The 18,121-nt window shown below is 44.7% G+C and overlaps 1 protein-coding gene and 1 long non-coding RNA gene across 2 annotated transcripts; one reads left to right on the top strand and one right to left on the bottom strand.

Moving 5' to 3' along the window:
- Window positions 1-676: 676 nt before the first annotated feature.
- NHLH2 (nescient helix-loop-helix 2) lies at window positions 677-6,549 on the bottom strand. Its single transcript, XM_038373087.2, has 2 exons — window positions 5,548-6,549; window positions 677-2,914 (listed from the first exon to the last, which is right to left on the bottom strand). The coding sequence occupies exon 2, from the start codon at window positions 2,884-2,886 to the stop codon at window positions 2,479-2,481; it is 408 nt and encodes a 135-aa protein (XP_038229015.1). The 5' UTR covers window positions 2,887-2,914; window positions 5,548-6,549; the 3' UTR covers window positions 677-2,478.
- A 1,566-nt stretch (window positions 6,550-8,115) lies between these two features.
- LOC119849057 lies at window positions 8,116-9,990 on the top strand. The gene is made up of 3 exons (XR_005290401.1): window positions 8,116-8,143; window positions 8,511-8,605; window positions 9,249-9,990. It is a non-coding gene; the product is annotated as an uncharacterized LOC119849057 (long non-coding RNA).
- The last annotated feature ends 8,131 nt before the right edge of the window (window positions 9,991-18,121 follow it).

An 18,121-nucleotide genomic window follows, 5' to 3' on the forward strand; every position in this document is an offset into this window, starting at 1 on the left:
AGTGGTGATTAGGCCTTGTCTGGTCCTCTGCACAGTGTGATTTTCACCCTGGTAATATACCTTTACAAGGTCAGGTCTACATTAATGCCATGTTTCAAATATCAGTCATTTTAGCTGTAGCCCTGTCCAAATAAGTGGGGTTGGAGTTTTTATAAACAAGAAAAGTGTATTTTTATTTCACTGCACCCAAATCAGAACTAGCAGAAGGGATTTTAATTAAACTTAAAAAACCCAAACACCTCACAGTCAGGCAGGGACAAAGCATGAAAAATGCCAGCCTCATAGATGAATGCGCTAGAAACAATTTGTAAAAACAGGTGATTCTAAAGGTTTGATTTGACTTCACAGCCTGAACTTTAAGGTGTGCTACCAGATGCCCAGTGGAATGAGCAGGGGATGAAAGAAATGTCCTGCAGCTCATACACAGTTAGGCCCCGATCTTGGAACTGAATCTGTTGAGCCCAGTTGTAGGATCAGGGCCTTATTTGAGGAATTTCTTTATTATCAGATAAATTATTATCTTTAATATCAGACAGCAACTGTCCATTTTTGTGCAACCTGTTGAGATTCTTTCATAGACAACTTTAGAAGGCTTCAAAAATCTCATGCAAATACTGGCTGAACATCCTTTCTAATTTCCATCTTATGGAAAAATCAAAGAAAAATAATTAGGAAAAACCAGCTTTATTTGATACTTTTATTTATATGCAAAACAGCGCACCATTCATGAGAGATATGAAAAACGCGTCAGATAGAAACCAGATTTATCTATTTCCACTACAAAATATTGCATTATATAAAGCAACAGAGACACACAAAAAAACCCTGAAAAAGATTAAAATCTTTGGATCGCAGACTTCTTTTTTCTTTTTTTGTCTCTAAAACGCGCTCCTTGTTTTGAGAGATTCACAGCAGAGAACATGAAACATATTCAGGTTATAGAATTTTTTTGGTTGTTACAAAGGAAAGTAGTCCTGGATTTTTTTTATTTTTATTTTTATTTTTATTTTATTTTTTTTAGGAAAAAAGTCATTTCCTAAAAAAATACCACACACATACATACACACGCACACGCACACACACACACACGCACACACACGGACAAAAAACTACTTCCCTTATAAACTGTTTGTAAAGTACTTTTCAGACATAACGATAGGTCAGAATAACAACAAGTATTTTAAAAAAAAAACCTCTAGTGAAGTGCTAGTGTTGATCCCACACAAAAAAGAAAAATCCTTCAAGAACAAATGTCTTAATATATAAAATATACTTAGAAACAGGGTGGGGAAGGGAAGGTTGTCATATACAAGTGCAATATAACTGGAGCAAAAAACAAATAACCACTGTATTGATCCCAACAAACACTTGAAAAGTTAGACATAATATTCCACAGGAGAAAGTGTAAACACTCGACTATATAAACCAATTGGCACAAAGTATCCAAAGTAAAATTGTCACCACTCAGAAAAATAAATAGGTCTTGAAAAAAATAAATAGTCTACTCCTTCTAACATAAATAAAAAATAGTTATTTTTAACTGCACCCATGGGTCACATGTTTAAGGTCACAAGTAGATGTTTTTGGATATATAAAGGGGCACTTGACAACCTGAAAAACAATCTGATTTTACATTTTCCTTCTAAAACTGGACTTTCTATATTTGTGTCACCAAACTGCTCTTCCACCTTGTGGTATAGGTGGGAAAAGATTTTTAAAAAGAAAACCTTGCAAAATATTCAGTATATTTGTATATACCCCAGAAGACTTTGGAAATGCATCTGCCCTTTCCCTTTTTATGTTCTTTCTAGCTTCCTTTCACCTTGTGAGTCTTTAATGTCCTCATTCAGCAAAGCCCTTAAGCTTGCAGAACTTAGGCCCGTTTTAAAGTCCCCTTGACCTGGCAAGTACTTAAGTGCTTTGCTGAATTGGAGGCTAATTGTAGAAGTTCTCGTGTGAAAAACAAACTGGTCTCTTGGGTGTTGCGTAGGGCACCGTGCGATTTTCCGGGAGGAGAAATAAAAAAGTCTCTAATTTCGGAGCTTTTGTCCCCTAGAGCCAGCACAGCTCCGAGCTCTCCTTCAGTAAGAAAGGGAGGACAATGAAATGTTACCTGCGAAGTCTGGAGAGATTTCCAAAGGAACCAGCCCTGCAGGAGACAGCGAGTTGGTCTATTGATATGAATGATCTTGGCTGGTTATCAGGCCCTACAGCTCTCTTGGAAAACGCAGATGCATCTGCAATGTCTGACCCGAAGGACTCCGGGGAACCCCGCAAAGCTGTCCCGAAAGAGTCAGATCCCCCCCCCCCGGGTCTACCAGGAGGGGCTCAGAGGGGCCCCCCAGGATGCCCCCTCCCTTCCCCCGGTGGAATATGTTGCAAGTGTCTCCCCTTGTCGGCATCACCTCCCGGCAGCGCGCGTCGCCTCCTTCCCCTCCATCGGGGCTTCCGCGGTCCCTCTCTCCCGCGGCGCAGCCCCTACACGTCCAGCACGTGGTTGAGATAGGAGATGTAGCAGATGGCCAGGCGCAGGATCTCGATCTTGGAGAGTTTTTTGTCCGGGGGCAGGGTGGGCAGCAGTTTGCGCAGTTCGGCAAAGGCCAGGTTGAAGGCTTCCACCCGGATCCGCTCGCGGGTGGCGTGGGCCGAGCGGTACTTGGCCGTGGCCCTCCTCCGGCGCCGCTTCTCCTCGCGGCTCAGCTGCTGGGGGTGCAGGGCCGCCCGGCCGCCCCCCTTGCCCTCCCCGCCGCCCTCCTCCACCGGCTCCGGGTCCGAGACGCAGCAGCCCAGCAGCCCCTTGGCGTCGGTCCCCGCCAGGGACTCCGGGTCCGAGGGAGCCGAGGAGGGGTGATCGGAATCCGCCGCTTGGTCCGGGCTGAGCATCATTTTGGTGGGGGGGGGGGGGGGAAGGAGCCTTCGGTGACACGGAAAGGGGGGGGGGAGGAGGGAGGCACAAAATAGAAAAGTCCACACTGTTACTGTGCAAGCCGACCGGCAAAGCCCCTTCCCCCGGGCCCGGCCCAGCCCCTCCCCGCTAGCGGAGCTCCTCGGTCAGGACCAAGCCGGGCTGGAATTACACTCCCTGGCCCTGCAAATGCCAAAGCTGAGCGCCAAGGGGCGTCAGGGGGGCTGCCCCTCCGCTCTGGGGAGAGCGAGCCGGCAATCGCCTCCCGGCTCAGGACAGAGGGCCGCATTCTGCTCCTGACACGCGCCGGCGTAACCCCGGGTGGAGCCGTTCTAGCCAAGGCAAGGGGGTGACTCCGGGGTGACACCATTGCGAGGGAGAACAATTTGGCCCAAGGAGAAAGAAACACCGGCTCAAACCAGGAGACCCGCTAGAGGTAGGGCCTGTTGATAACAGCGAGGCAACAATGTGTTCGGGCACAAAGGCAGATTGGGTATAACCAGACTAGACTAAGGTTTGATTTTGCTCTCACTTGCGTCAGTTTTAGCTTTGTGTCATTGACTTCAGTGGAGTTACTCCGGAGTAGAACCATGCCCTCTAGCCTCTGATTATATCTCCCTTTACCTGCCTTTGAAAAACAACATTACATCATCATCATCATCATCATATATATTAATTAATTAATAATAATTACCGCTGTCCTTCCCCTTGCCTGAACCTCCTCCCTACTTCTCCCAAGGGTTTGTGAATCCCAACTAACTGGCTCTAAACAAAACAACCCCCATCTCAGGAAAATAGAAAGGATACAAAAGATAAATCTTATATCTTACCTAGGTTATAACAGGGAGATTTCTATAGAGGAAACTCAAATTCATTTTTTTTATTAAGTGGAAAGGGTTACTACCAACGATCGTAGGAATAATAATAACAACAATAAACCATACTGCATAATTTACAATCTAACATCTGTCAACAGCTTTTACAGAATATTCTTCCTATGATCATTTCCCTAGTTTGTTTGCTTGTGGAAACAGGCCCAGGGAGCAATAACAAAATAAAATAATAATAATAAAACAATAATTCAGCTACTCTCCAACTATGAAATAGATTTTTCATTTCTAAATACAGTATTTCCCCTCTACCAATTGTTTGTTAAACTTTTTTTTGCTTAACACGGAAATGGAATCCAATATGGATTTGATGGCTTAAAATAGAAAGAAATATAACTCAAGACCCTTTAACCATAACAAGGCCAGTGTGGAAGTATGGGGGAGATACAATCAAACCTATAGGATCTAATGTATCTCCTCTATTCTATTCTTCGTACAATGCCGGGCTGCTTTCTCATGCTAATTTTCTTGAATCTGTAGTGTCAGAGTAACTGATTGTATGGGAATATTTCTGGGTTCCAGGTTATTAAAGATGGTTTAAAAAAAACTTTCACATTTCTTTTCATTCTCTCTTTCTTTCCCTCCTTCTAAAATATATAAATAAATGAATGAATTTAGACGTGCCTTTCAAAAGAAAATTGAATCGTATCTTCTTGCAGCTTCACAGAACACCATCTGTCATGTAGACAGCAATACAAATCCAGGAACTCATATGGACATGCCGGCATGTAATAAAACAATACATCAGGCAACTAGAGAATAACCTTGGACACAAATGTGGGGTGGGGGAGGGAGGAGGGAATACATCATCCTACCACAAAAATTAGGATTACAAAGTATTTCAGTGTAAAGTTTATGATCTCAGCTACAGTACTGTGGTCATTTAATGATTTATTTTTATTATTTCTTATTATTATTATTACTCAGAACCAATTTGCAAAAAAATCTTCAAAACGAAAGACTGTATGACTCCGAGCGCATTAAATATTTTAAATAAAATAATCAGGATAATTAATAATAAAGGGTGAGGGGTCAGGTAAGCTTCCACCCTGTTTGAAATGCTTTTCACATTGAGGAGCTTCCTGAGAGGAAAGGCTGAGTGGGAATTCAGAGTCTAAAATCCACATCTCTCTGTAGCTAGTTGTTTTATTACAACACATCCACACGGATTAAAAGTCTATCAATATGCCAGCGAATGTGTCAAGAAAACAAACAGTGGAACTGCAGGAAGCTGTGTAGAGAGCAAAGGAAACAAACATGAAACGATTACAGAAAAGAAACGGGGGGAAAGAAAAACAGCAACATTTCTTCATTTAGAAGAGAATCGGGGATCACCAGAACTTTCCGAATTGCTTATTGCTATTTTAAAATGCTGATTATTTTACTAATGAGGTTCTGAAAGCAAGAATACAAAACAAAATAACAAGCCGCTACGCAGGTTAAATATCAGCGATCTTCTGAAAACTACTAATAGCGCCTGTCAGCTGAGAGGTTGATTTGAAAGAACGGATAGATAAATAGCTTTAGAAATTTACAGCGTGGCAACATATAAAACGGGAAATTATAGCGTTAGTTATCGGAGAAAGTTGCTGTAAGGTTTGTGCATACAGCGTGTTGAATTCCCTTTCTTTACGATTTGGGTTGATCTCAAACAATATCCAGCGCCTATGTTGGCAATCCGAACAAAGAGAGATTTCAAATAAAACGATTCCAATTTCACCTGCAAAAAAATATTAGTTAAAGAGAGCTTACCTTGCCTCAGTCTTTGCAACAATCTTTCTTAAAGCCCCCTTTCCCACACCCTGGTGCTTTTACAGTTGGAAACTCCAGGAGAGGAACATTAAAAAGAAAAAAAAATCAGAATCAAAAATAAATTAAAAGCAGCGAGTTGTTCTGTTTGAATGGGAAAAGGCAGATCTCATTCCTTGTGATGGCCTCGCAGGTCCAGAAATGGAAGATGTTATCTAATTTTTGGAGAGTATAAATAACAACGTAGGTAATTTAAGACGTATTAGAAATACATTTTCCCACCAGAGTCTTTTTCTCCCAGAGATCTAGAATATATCAGTAGCCGGTGTGTTTGGGGTGTGTGCGTGTGTGTGTGAGGATGTGTTGAAAAGTGCTGTTTTTCCCTTCTCTTCCTCCTCCCAGGTCTCGATAAATAACAAAAGAGATGCAGAGATAAACACAATCAAGATATTTCCCCCCTCTCCTTCCTAATAGCAGCACAATCGATAAAGATGATGGTCGGGATAAGATTCAATTTATGTTGTACTCCTCGGCTTACCCCTGTAAAAAGAAAATGCCATGCAGGTCTCTGATATGATCTGGCTCAGAAGTGAGATTGTTCGGTAGAGATAGGCTTTGTTCAGCTGATGTCTCTTCTATTCCCAGGCACACAATACTGTAAATCAGGAATAATGATGCGTCCCCTTCTTCTTTTTATGTATGTATTTATTTACTAGGGTGCAGGGAAATAAATGTTTAGTTTTCTTCCAGTCCTTGAAGATCAGATTTAAAATATACCCCGTATCCTTCTGTCCCAACACCTTCTTTATCTCTTTTATTTATACATGTATATAAACCATGGCTAGTGGCTTGGAAATGCTGCAAGAGATGATGTTGGTGGAAAAGTGCAAGTCCCCCTTGTAGTGACAGCGAAGCAAAGAAAAGCTGGGGAAGGTGGCACAGGGAGAGAAACAGAGAGATGCTGTGGATTCTCTCCTGGTACCAAAGGGTTGAGCCTGGAGATGGTGGAAGAGATAAAGGCATAGGGAAAGAGGGATGGCATCCCCCCCTCCTTAAATTGATATTTAATGGGAAATCCTATTGGACAGAAACCTGGACACGTGTCACATAATTGGACTTGACATCTGTCACAGTGTGGGAGTTTTCACAGCCCAAATATTTTCAGCAGAGCAGATTCTCACTGAATCGGTGCCACAAATTATAACTGTCGAAAGCAGCCTGTGATAGAAACCGTAGCCTCTGGATATGCAGGCTCTGGCCATGTTTGCTCCCTCGTGCCCAAACTATTGGCTACCCACTCGTCTAGAAAAACACCACTGGCATTGTGCATGGAAGTTAATAAAGAAGTTTTAGACACCAATCTGCACCATATACATTATACACTAAGCTCAATGAGACTCCTCAGACTGTTCTCCAGCACATTTCTTTAGTGCTCACCCAAATGTCCAATACACCTGGAAGTGCACCCAGCCTGGCTGGACTGTGGGGGGAGGAAGGGACATGGTGGCCCCAGGGTTGTTCAACAAAGCAGCTAATAGCCTGGGACAGCAGTTTGCAACCTTTTTTCATTTGCAGACCCCTAAACAATTTCAAATGGAGGTGGGGACCTCTTTGGAAATCTTAGATGTAGTGTGCGGCCCCCCAGGGATCTGCAGACCACAGGTTGAAAACCACTGGTCTGGGAGGGCGCTTAGCCCCCCAGCCAGGCGAGAGAATGGGATGCGGGGTGCAGAGCTCTATGCTGGGCCAACAGCTTCTTTAGCACTGAAATGAGCCAGAGCTTGGTTTTAGAGAGGTGCATGGCACTGCCTGGCACCAGGGAAGACCCCCAGGGCAGTACCCCGGTACATTTTCTACTGCCAGCATCTTGGGATGAATCTATTGCCAAGAAGCATTTCTTGGTGGGAAGGGGGAGGCTCTGTGGTCATGGAGCCAGGCCTTCTGAGGTCTGCCCCGACACTGCTGTGGACTGGGAGGGTGGCCTTGGGCAAAGCACTTCACCTCTCTGGCCTTGGGGTTCCGCAACTGTGCCAGGGGGAGACTATTGCATGGGGGTGTTGAGAGTCCCAAGTAGTAATGCACTTGCCCAGCACCCTGGGATTAATTCAGGACCCATATAAAGTGCTTTGAGATCTTTGCGTGGAGGACACCAGCACAGGGCAAAGCATCAGTAAAGGTTTTTTAATAATAATAACAACATTATGTTGACTGGGATTGAATAATTTGCCGGCTGTGTGGGGTTTCTAAGAATAAGAAATATTCCGACAATAAATGCAGTGCCTAAGTTACCATGGGTGTACATTGGCACAGAGCCATTCCAATCAATGGGGGAGGACATCTCTGGAAGGTGCGTCCTTTGGAAAGGGGCATCGCTCCCTGTGATGTGGCGGACTGGGTCTGGAAGCCCCCTGCTGGATGCCTTGCTGCCCTGCCTCACCCTGCTTCACAAAAGGGCAGTAGAAAGGTCCTCCAAGCTGCTTAGAGCTGCTGTGTAGGAAGCAGCCAATCAGGGCCCTGCAGGCTAGTATAAGAAGAGATACAGGGCCAGAGTGAGTTCAGTTCTTTGCTAGAGTTGGAAAAGAATGGATGGTGGCTTGAGGTAAGTATGGAGAATGAACAGAGGCTGTGGGGAATGGTAGTAGTGATACAGTTTATTTAAAGGGATGTGGTGGATGGCTGCTGTCTATAGGGTCCCTGGGCTGGGACCTCCCCACCAGCCATTGGGAAAGTGGGCTGGACTTTGATACCTCCCTGAAGGGGACTGAATTCTTTTAGTGGCCCAGATGAAGAGCTGGGGCTGGAAAGGCCCAGAGAGGTGAAGAGTCTTGGTGAGGGAGTCCTGGGGGATGTGGCTTTGCATGATGGCCAGGACTGCTTGAAGAGCAGGGGCAGTATGGAGGGCTTTGAGATATGCCCAGTTGGATTTTTGTCCTGGAAGAAGTTTTGATATTTTTTTTTCCTCATAGTGACTGTGTGACTGGGCTGGAGGGCTGAGTCACTGAAGACCTGACATAAGCTAAGAGAGCAGGCATGTGCAGTGAGATGGGGGTACTTGTGAGAGGTGAGTGTACCCCATTACACTCCCCCTCCCACATTAGGTCCTGAGGTATCAGCAGGCAGCCAGGACCTTCTTTCTGTTTTGGTGTTCTAACAATCCATCACTGCTCTGGATTCCTGGAGCGGCTCTTTGGCCTCACGGCTCCAATGGAGCCATACTGCTAAACTCTCTGGTGGTGGCTGCCCTTAAAGGGAAACTTTCACTGTAGAAGAGGTTGCAGAAATGCAATATAGCCTCTGGCTGGGACTCTCTAAAATGTATGTCCTCTGAGCCTTGATCCTGACATGTGACTTCTGTCTTTGTTGGTGGGTCCTCTCTGCCCCTTCCCCTTGTGTGACTGGTGGGCAGGGCTTTAGGGGAAGAGGCTGGATGGGGCCTTAGGGTGGAGTACAGATGGGCTAGGGGCACAGTCCAGGCACTGAGGCCCACAAAATATTAAGTTGTCCCTGTGGGTGCTGAGCACCCCCTATTTTTTGGGTGGATACTAGGGCCCTGGAACACCCATGGAGTTGATGCCTGTACATTCACTCCCATCCTGGCCCTCTAGTTGACAATCCCACCACACAGAACCTTGGGTCTACAGACAGCCGTCTGCAGAATCTGAGGAAAGGGAAAACTGTTGCTGTGAATACCATTTTCTATCTAGGAAGAAGAGATACAAGTACAGATCGGGGGCATGATTGAGCTCCAAAATATTAAGACTGGATCATCTTTTTTTGCATCTGCAAGCAGAGAACCAAAATCCTTCCTCAGGAGGGCATGGAACTGGGTAGCTGCAACATTCCTTGCAGCTTGCAGATGCTCCTCCACAAGGGGATCTGTGAAGATCAGGCTCCACATGTGTGGAAGATCCAAGGTCACTCCATAGCTTTGCCTCCTTCCAATGCAGCCAGATGTCCCAGTTCATATTAATGAAGATCCAGTCACATTCCTGTTTGCCCAATGGATTTGGGGGGTGAGGAGAATCTGGCATAGTGTGGCCAGTCCTTTCTCCCCAAATCACATGCCCTGCCTATCCTCTGCTCACCTGTTTATCTGGCTCCTCCTGCCCAGGGACTTCTAAGTGGGGAGAAGCATACATGCTGTGGAGGCAGCATTCCCAAGCTATTGCTCCTTCCTGACCCACATCTGGTGGGAGGGAAGGTTGGCTTTCTGTGTTCATGTAAATATAGGGGAGTCCCTACAACACAGTTCCCCTACAGGGAAGGGGACAACAGAGAAGGAAGCAGGAGGGAGGTGGCTTCCACAAGCTAGGTCCATGAAGCTAGTCGTTTGCACAGTGCATGCATTGTGGAAGTGCTGATTTTTGATGCCAACACTGTCACTTTAAAGTTTATTAAGTTTTCCTTTTCCTTAATTTGGTGCAGGAGGGTGGCTCAGCCACTTAATCGTCTGGGTCACTCAGTAGCTAGCAGACAAATTGACACCACATATCATGCTGTTTATTATTTGATTACACCCCCAATATATCCTCCTGGATCTGAAAATCCAGAGGACCCTGCTCTATGGAGATTACAGACTAACAATCCAGTCATGCAGCTCCTAACCCAACTGAACAGCCCTACTTGAAGTCAGTGGAACTTGTCACATCAGTAAGGGCTGAAGGCTTTGACCCTAGATATTTTCCGATTTAAGGAATTGGACTGATCCCCTTGGAGGCTACAGGTATCTGCTCTGACAATATACCAAGAAAGCAGTAAGGCAAGCTTCCCTTCCACGCACCCTGGCAATGTGCCTTGCTCCTGCCATGGAAGAAGCCAGTTCTAGAAATGGATGGGGAATCTCCGTGACCCATTCACTCCTTGACCTTTCTGCCAAGGTAGCAAACACAGGTACCAATTTTAACGCTATTTATGATGGCAGGTTTTGTAACCCTTTTCTATGGGGAAATGGGCTGACAGCCAACACTCTTTATTTGTTTAATTTGCTTAGTTGTATTCTTGCTTTAGATTGTGTGCCTATCAATCTCTGGGGGCAACAGTGGTGTTAATATATTTCTTACAAAAAGACATTGTGATAGGGTGATAAGGTGGGAGAGGTAAAACCTTTTATTTGGTCAACTTCTGTTGGTGAGACATGCTTTTGAGCTTACACAGAGCTCTTCAGGTCTGGGAAAGGTACTCCCAGCATCACAGCTAAATGTAAGGTGGAACAGATTGTTTAGCATAAGTAGTTAGACTCTTAACGCTTCTCCAGTCATAAGATGAAAAGAGTTAGTGGGTTACAGGTTTTGTAATGAGCCATAAATCCATTGTCTTCATTGAGACCGTGATTTTTAGTGTCTATCAAAGTTAGGAATTTAAGCTTCCAGGCTTGTCTTTTGAAGGTGTTGGGAAGGTTTTCTTTGAGGATGAGGACCTAATAGGTCAGATGCAGAGTGATTGCTTTGTGAAAACTGTTCAGCCACAGGAGTGTTTTTCTTATCATTTTCTTGTAGGCTCATTCAAGAGCACAGTGGTTGTCTGCTTTCACCCCCCCCATAGTTGGGGCATTTAGTGCACTGGAGGAGGTACACCACATTTTGTGATCAAGTGTACGACCCTTAGATCTTGAAAGGTGTGTTGATCATCGTAGCAGTGGAGATGTCTGCAGGTTTTGCATCTGTTCTGGCAGGGTCTGGTGCTGCTTTGAGCTGGTGTGCCCTGGTCTGTGGGGAGCTTGCCTCTGATGAAGAGCTTGGCAAGGCTGGGGGGGTTGTCTGAAGGCCAGAAGAAGGAAAGATTTTTCAGGATGGGGTCCCCATTGAGTATGGGTTGTACTTGTTTGATACCCCATATGGGTTCCAGTGTGGGATGGTAGGTGACAACTAGGGGTGTATGGTCAGAAGGGGGTTTTATTTCTGTATTGAAGTGGGTTCTCTTGGGCTATTTGGATAGCACATTCCATGATGTCTACCTCAGACAAGTGGTGAATAGATACATGTGGGCCCAAAAGGTCAATTAACATACCTGGTTACAACCTGAGGGGGACTAGACCTAATTAAAGATGAAAACCTGCTGGGGAGAAGCTGGGTGGTACTATAAAGAGAATCTGGAGAGGGAAGTATACCAAGTTATTTACTTGGTAGCAGAGACCTGAGGGGGAACCAGGCAAGGAGGAATTGGTCCTGCTTTGAGCAGGTGGTTGGACTAGATGACCTCCTGAAGTCCCTTCCAATCCTGATATTCTATGAAGCTTGTGGTGGGAAGGGAAGATATCTAAAAGACCTAGGATTGAAGCAAGCACATGTGGTTGACCCCTGACACAAGGGAAGCAACCAGACCTCTGGGGAGAAATCCTGGGAGGTGCTGATAATTACACAGAGCCCAGGAAAGGGGGAAGGCCTGAAGGTAGGAAGAAGTCTGGGGACAGTGGCAAAGCATCTGATGGAGCAGACCTTGGCTGTTCGTTCTAAGGTCCCTGGGCTCTGGAGAGGATATCCTTATCTTATGGGTTTAGACTAGTGGCTCTCAATCTTTCCAGACTACTGCACCCCTTTCAAGAGTCTGCTTCCTGATTGTGTAAGCAAGTAGTTTAAGTGAGGTGTAACTTGGTAGTACACAAGACAAATCAATCTCTATTTTTCTTTTTTTACCATATATGGATTGGAATATAAATATTGTACTTTCATTTGGGTGTACAGTATATAGAGCTGTATGACAAAGTCATTGTAAGAAATTTTAGTTTGTGCTGACTTCGCTAATGCTTTTTATGTAGCCTGTAGTAAAACTAGGCAAATATCTAGAGGAGTTGATGTGCCCCCTGGAAGACCTCTGTGTAAGTGTTCTCAACCAGGGGAACCACTGGTTTAGACCTTGGCAGCTCACCATAGTATGCACACAGAAGGTGTTCAGAATCTCTAGAGCAGTGTCTAGAGGACTTCATGGAGTCTCGCTTCTCCCTTCTTGGGGGGGCCAAAACTCTACTTGGGTTTTTTATTTGGAATTGTTAGAGGTAGGTAGGTTAGTTTGCTTGTGTCTTGGCATTTTAAACACCTCCTTCCTGACTCTCTGATCCAATCACACATTTCTGTTCCATGGCAACTTTCAATGTTTTTAATAATCATCCAGTCAGCTCTAGAAGTGCCTGAAAGCCAAGTGCCCTCATGGATGATCAGACATCCCAAGAGTTCAAATCTAGGGACTACTAGCCAGTGAGCCACTTGAGCTCAATTGCTTGCCTGGTCCATAAAGAAGAGTTGACTTCTAAGGCAGACAAGAGCCAAAGCATGTACAGTGGTACAGCTCAGAACAAACATTATGAATCATACACAGAAATTGACAGTGTAATCTACAGAGCAGTTATTCTGCACTCCATTAAGCAAGCAGACTGCCATATTCTCCACTAGCAGAAGGTTCCAAATTGCCTTTAAGGGTAGCCAAATCAACCCACAAGACCTCCAAGGCCACCCAGAACAATTACATGGGAAAGTGCAATGCGTGTGCAGTAGGGATTCATAATCCTGAGTAACATAGAACACGTTTTGGCAAGGTCTAAAAAAACTCATTAAACAATATTCTACAGCACTCAGTGAGACAAAGGTACCATCTGTGAAGTTGTTTGTGATGTGAACACCTGTCACTGGGAACTGGATCCAGACTCAAGCTCACGTCACACAGGCCATCTGCAATCTTTCAGTATTACTGACCTGAGTTACCTTTGAACTGGCAAAAGTTTGTGAGGGTGCAGGGTGTAACTGAGGGCAGCAGTTTGCCTGTGGAAACTTCCTTATGGATGAGGCAAAAGAATGAAAGAACCCACCTTGACTCTCAGATTCCAGGTCAGCCATTAGAAAAAACAACCCATCAGTTTTCACTTGCACCACAAGCAAAACTGATCTGGAGTCATGAAGAGATTGAACATGGAAACCCACAGTGCCACTCTAAAAGCATCACTTGTCAGAGCAGAGCTACACTTTAAGGCTTTCCTTATCAACACATGATATGTTGAAGGGGTAGCTTAGAATGTCTTGGAATGTTCACTCTCTTCTAGCATCTGCCATTCAAGTTGCTGGCATATGCTGCCCATTGAAATAGATGGAGTTTCCATCTTGGATGTGTTCCTTGGGAAAATAAATGGTCAAGCAAATTAAAACACTGAGCTGTGCAAATCAGTTTGTTTGAAAAATATCCGCAGTGGACTTATTCCAGTGGCTGCGGTTTACTGAAGTTTGGGTGACTTTTTTCTACTTGTCACCTTGTTCCCTATTACCAGAGACCTGTATTCTTAAGTACCCCTGTGTATGTGGGCTGCATACTAGAGAACCCTGAAATAGTGGAAAGCGCCAAAATATATAAATTTCCCTAGGTCAAAAGAGTAGGGCCAGTGGGTCAGACACATCCCTAGCAGCCACTGCAAAGTGCCAGGGCAGTGCAGTTATAACCATAATATTAGTTCTTGTATTGCAATTTACATCCTCAAAGCCCCCTCCAAACAAGAATTCACTAAGCCCCACACCAATCCTGTAGGTCAAGTATCCTGGGAGGTAGATGACTGTTGCAGATTCATCCATCTTGGTGGGAGGATAGATTAATTAGCTCCTCTGCCCCAAAAGGACCACAGCGAAGCCAGACTGCTTCTGGTCTGACCAGGACAAAGACCCTTCCACTCTACAATCCTAGTCCAAAAATGAGATTCAGAGTATGCCCTGTACATGTGATACCTTTAAGTTTGATTGTCATGGTGACCATGAGCCTAATGCAGCCTGGATACTATTGTGAGGCTCACATTAGGAATCTAGAGAGCTATTTCAATCAAGCAAATGCACAAGACTACATGTAAATATGGTTGCAGATGAAATTGGCAAGATCACTGGACTACTCTTTGGGGGGCCTGTAGTTCATTGGCATTTGGTTGGGTGGTGATTGGGTTGCCACCTAATGTACTAGGGTACCACTGAACCTACCTGTTCCACCAACCTAGGCTCCCTCACACTGTCCTGCTAAGCTGCCTCTAGTGCGCACACACAGGTAAGGCCACACCCAGTTGCAGAAAGATGGACCCTGAGATCTGCTCTGTGTGGGAAGACTCAGCTTGGGAATTGGCCAGCACTTAAGTACACACCCCATCTAGAGTGTAAACCCAAAAATATTGTCTCATGCTGTATAGAGATCTATATAGCACAAGCTCATGAAAATCATCCCCTCCAATGTGGAGGAAAACATGCACAGCTTTTTGCCCCAGTTATGAATTGCACAAACTGCTTATAGAACGTAACCAAGCCTCTTAACTAAAAGGACAGATTTTAAGTGATAAGGGATAGCAAGCAGATTACTGAGCAAATAAAGCAAATGTGCAAATTAAACTTAATACACTAAAACTGGCTACAAGTAGTAATTTTATCACCCTAAAAGTTGGTTAAAGCAGGTTGCGGAGATTCTTGAAGACACAGGTCTTGCTTGCCGCTTAGAACTCCAGATAGTCTTTTCACAGGCCAGACACCTTCTAGCCTGGGTCCAGCCCTTTCTTCCCCAGATCAGTCTTGGGTGTTTTCAGCAGTCATCTTGGGCAGTGATTCACTGAAGAACAAACCTAGATTAACTGGACTTCCCTGCCTTAAATAGGATTTACATAGGGCAGGAATCCTTAGTTTCCCAGTTTGATCCCTCCCTATTAGTAGAAAGATACTAGTAGGCCAAGATGGGGTCCAGTACCAGGTGACATGATCACATGACCCTGAAGTGTCAAAGCCACATCCCAAGAAGCTTCTCAGGAAGGTGTCAGTCCTACTGTTCTCCCTAATGGCCCCTCCAGGCTGATTGCCTACTGTCTGGTGGGCATTCCCTAGGTGTAAACACACTTGTAATTGTTACATAGTCAGTATTCCTAATTTCAGATACAGAAATGATACATGCATACAAATAAGAATCGTAGTCAGTACATCATAACCTTTCCAAGGATACCTCACAAGATCCATCTTGTATAAAACATTGTAGATATGCCATTTCGTATAACAATATCTCTATGGGGATAGTCTCAATGTTTTCATCTGCAAAAATATTTATGAACAATTAGTGTTAAGTGCAATTGGTGGAAAGCACAGATAATCTGTAAAATATTTCTGTATCTAAAGATGAGAGCACAGCTTAATTGTGCCAAGTTACCCACAAGAACCCAAAGCCGGAGGCCTGATTCACTAAGTACAGCTAATAAACTAGACTGATAGGGCCCTTGGACTGCACCCTCTGCAAATAGTCCTTACGTTGCACATTTACTAAGCAGTTTGGGTGACTGACAGAGGTGAAGAAAGTTGTAGAGAACTGGCACTGACAGGGTTAATGCAATGAGCTAGAAAAGGATAAGTGAATGTAACCTTTGTAAAGAGCATTAGCTTATAGCAAATAGTTCATATAAACACTGAATAACTAGTGAATGGTTGGTATATGGAGCACAACAAACAGTGGAAACCAGTGGATTTCAATCCATGCATGTGGCAGATAGATGAAATAGTACATGCTGATATATGTGGCTCCCAAATGCTTATGTCTGGAGGTGTGGCACTTAGATGGGCCACATTTGATCTGCCTATAATTAACTAGGAACAGGCATGTGTACACACATGCAATTACATCATGTCAGTATGACAAATTGAATGTACAAGTCTTCTAGGCAGCCATAAATCTGCCGCCTTTCTGTCACTCCCCTACAGGAGTGGATGGAACATAGCTATATTTAAATCTGAGGTCTGTGTACATGTAGTCAAGTGGAATGCTCTTTTTGTAGTCAAAAGAGTAAGAAAACATCTAACATGTTCAATTCCCTAAGCAGCCATTTCTTTCTATTGCTCCTGCTCCCTGAAACGCTTCCTTCCCCGTCACTCTGAAGAAATAAAGGCCACAGTGAAAAGCACTACCTGTTTATCAAGTTTTGGTCAGCCAATCAGAACAAAAACCACACTGACTTAATGAAATAAGAATTTCCATACTGGATGAAACTAGCGCTCCATCCGATCCAGCATTTCGTCTCCAGCAATGTCCTGTACTAGATGCTTCACAGGTAGGTGCAAAAAACCCCACAGGAGGCAGTTTTGGCAGGACAAGATTGGCACCTGTCATGTCACTTTGAAGCCCAGAATAACTGAGTCAGTGAGAAGCAATGGAAAGAACTACAAAAGAAAGCAGCACTCACCACGCTTGTTCAGAATATCACAAGGTTCAATCAGCACTGGGATTCGTGGTCTGTTACCATCCAATTTTTAAGGTTTCAGCAATTTTGACTTAATCAATTACACCCGTGTGACGGCAAGGCATGTATCTCTGCCATGCCCAGAGTTTGAGACCATTGTGATATCTGAGGTAACTCAACCAATCACCACCCTTACTCTACAGCTAATTTAAATACAATCATTTCTTTGGTTATCTGAGGCAGACTGCACCGAGGGTGGATTACTTGATCCAACTGCCATGGTTTCTCAAAACCACAAGCACACACAATAACCCCAAACACATACAGCCCCCACTACAGCATAAAGCCCTCTGCACTTTCCATGCAAGTCTCCCACAAATCCTTCCTCCCAGGCACAAATCTGAACAATCACCTACATGACAGTACAACCTCCTATACACAAATTAACACATACACAAATCTCCCAACCCAGCCAGACAACCAGCACATACTACAATACCATATAACCCCCTCATTCATCACCTGCACAAATCAACATGATCTCCCAGCACAATATCCACCCTCATTCATACCCATAGGTGCTGACTCTGGGGATGCTTCGGGGCTCAAGCACCCACAGGGGGAGAAAAATAGTGGGTGCTCAGCATCTACCAGCCACAGCTGTTGGGTGCTGCCCCAATGAGCTGATCAGGGAGGCACCGCTGTTTGGCAGCTGCAGGAGATGTGGGGGGAAGGGTGGAAAGCAGTGAGGGGGGGGCAGGAAGAGGCAGGGTGTGGTCTCAGGGGAGGAGGCAGAGCAGGGACTGGGCCTCAAAGCGGAGCAGGAGAGCAGCGCCCCCCAGGGACAAATAAAAGTTGGCATCTATGCTCATACTTCTCATAAAACCACAAACTTGAGCTGCAAGGTTGCGGGTCATCTCTGGTAGTGAATAACCATAGAAGACACAAATCCTGGGTAATACTAGGTTTGCATAAAGGAGTCAGTGATCACCTAGCAATAGGTACATTCATAAATGTCCTGGCCATGGATATGTCACAGAAAAAATGGCCTAAGTAATTGCATAAAATGGTTATGAATATTTTAACCAGCTGTGACCGACAGAGATCCCTAGTTAGAAGGGAAATGACTGGTTGCTACATTCTGCTCCAAAGGCAGTAGCATTTTCAGTCTGCTGCCTATATCTACTATCCGTAGGGCACTCTGGATGAAAGGTGGGGGTGTGGTTCAGTGGCTAGAATGGAGGGGGAGACAGTGAATCAAGAACATGTGTTCTATACCTGGCTGTAATACAAACTCAATTTGGCCTTGGGCAGTTTATTTCACCTGTCTGAATCTCAGTTGTGTCCTCCATAAAATGGTGGTGATGCCCGCCTACTTTACAGGAGGTAATGTGAGGCTAATGTCCCTAAAGATCT

Source organism: Dermochelys coriacea, chromosome 1 (assembly GCF_009764565.3).
Source record: "Dermochelys coriacea isolate rDerCor1 chromosome 1, rDerCor1.pri.v4, whole genome shotgun sequence".
NCBI lineage: Eukaryota > Metazoa > Chordata > Testudines > Dermochelyidae > Dermochelys > Dermochelys coriacea.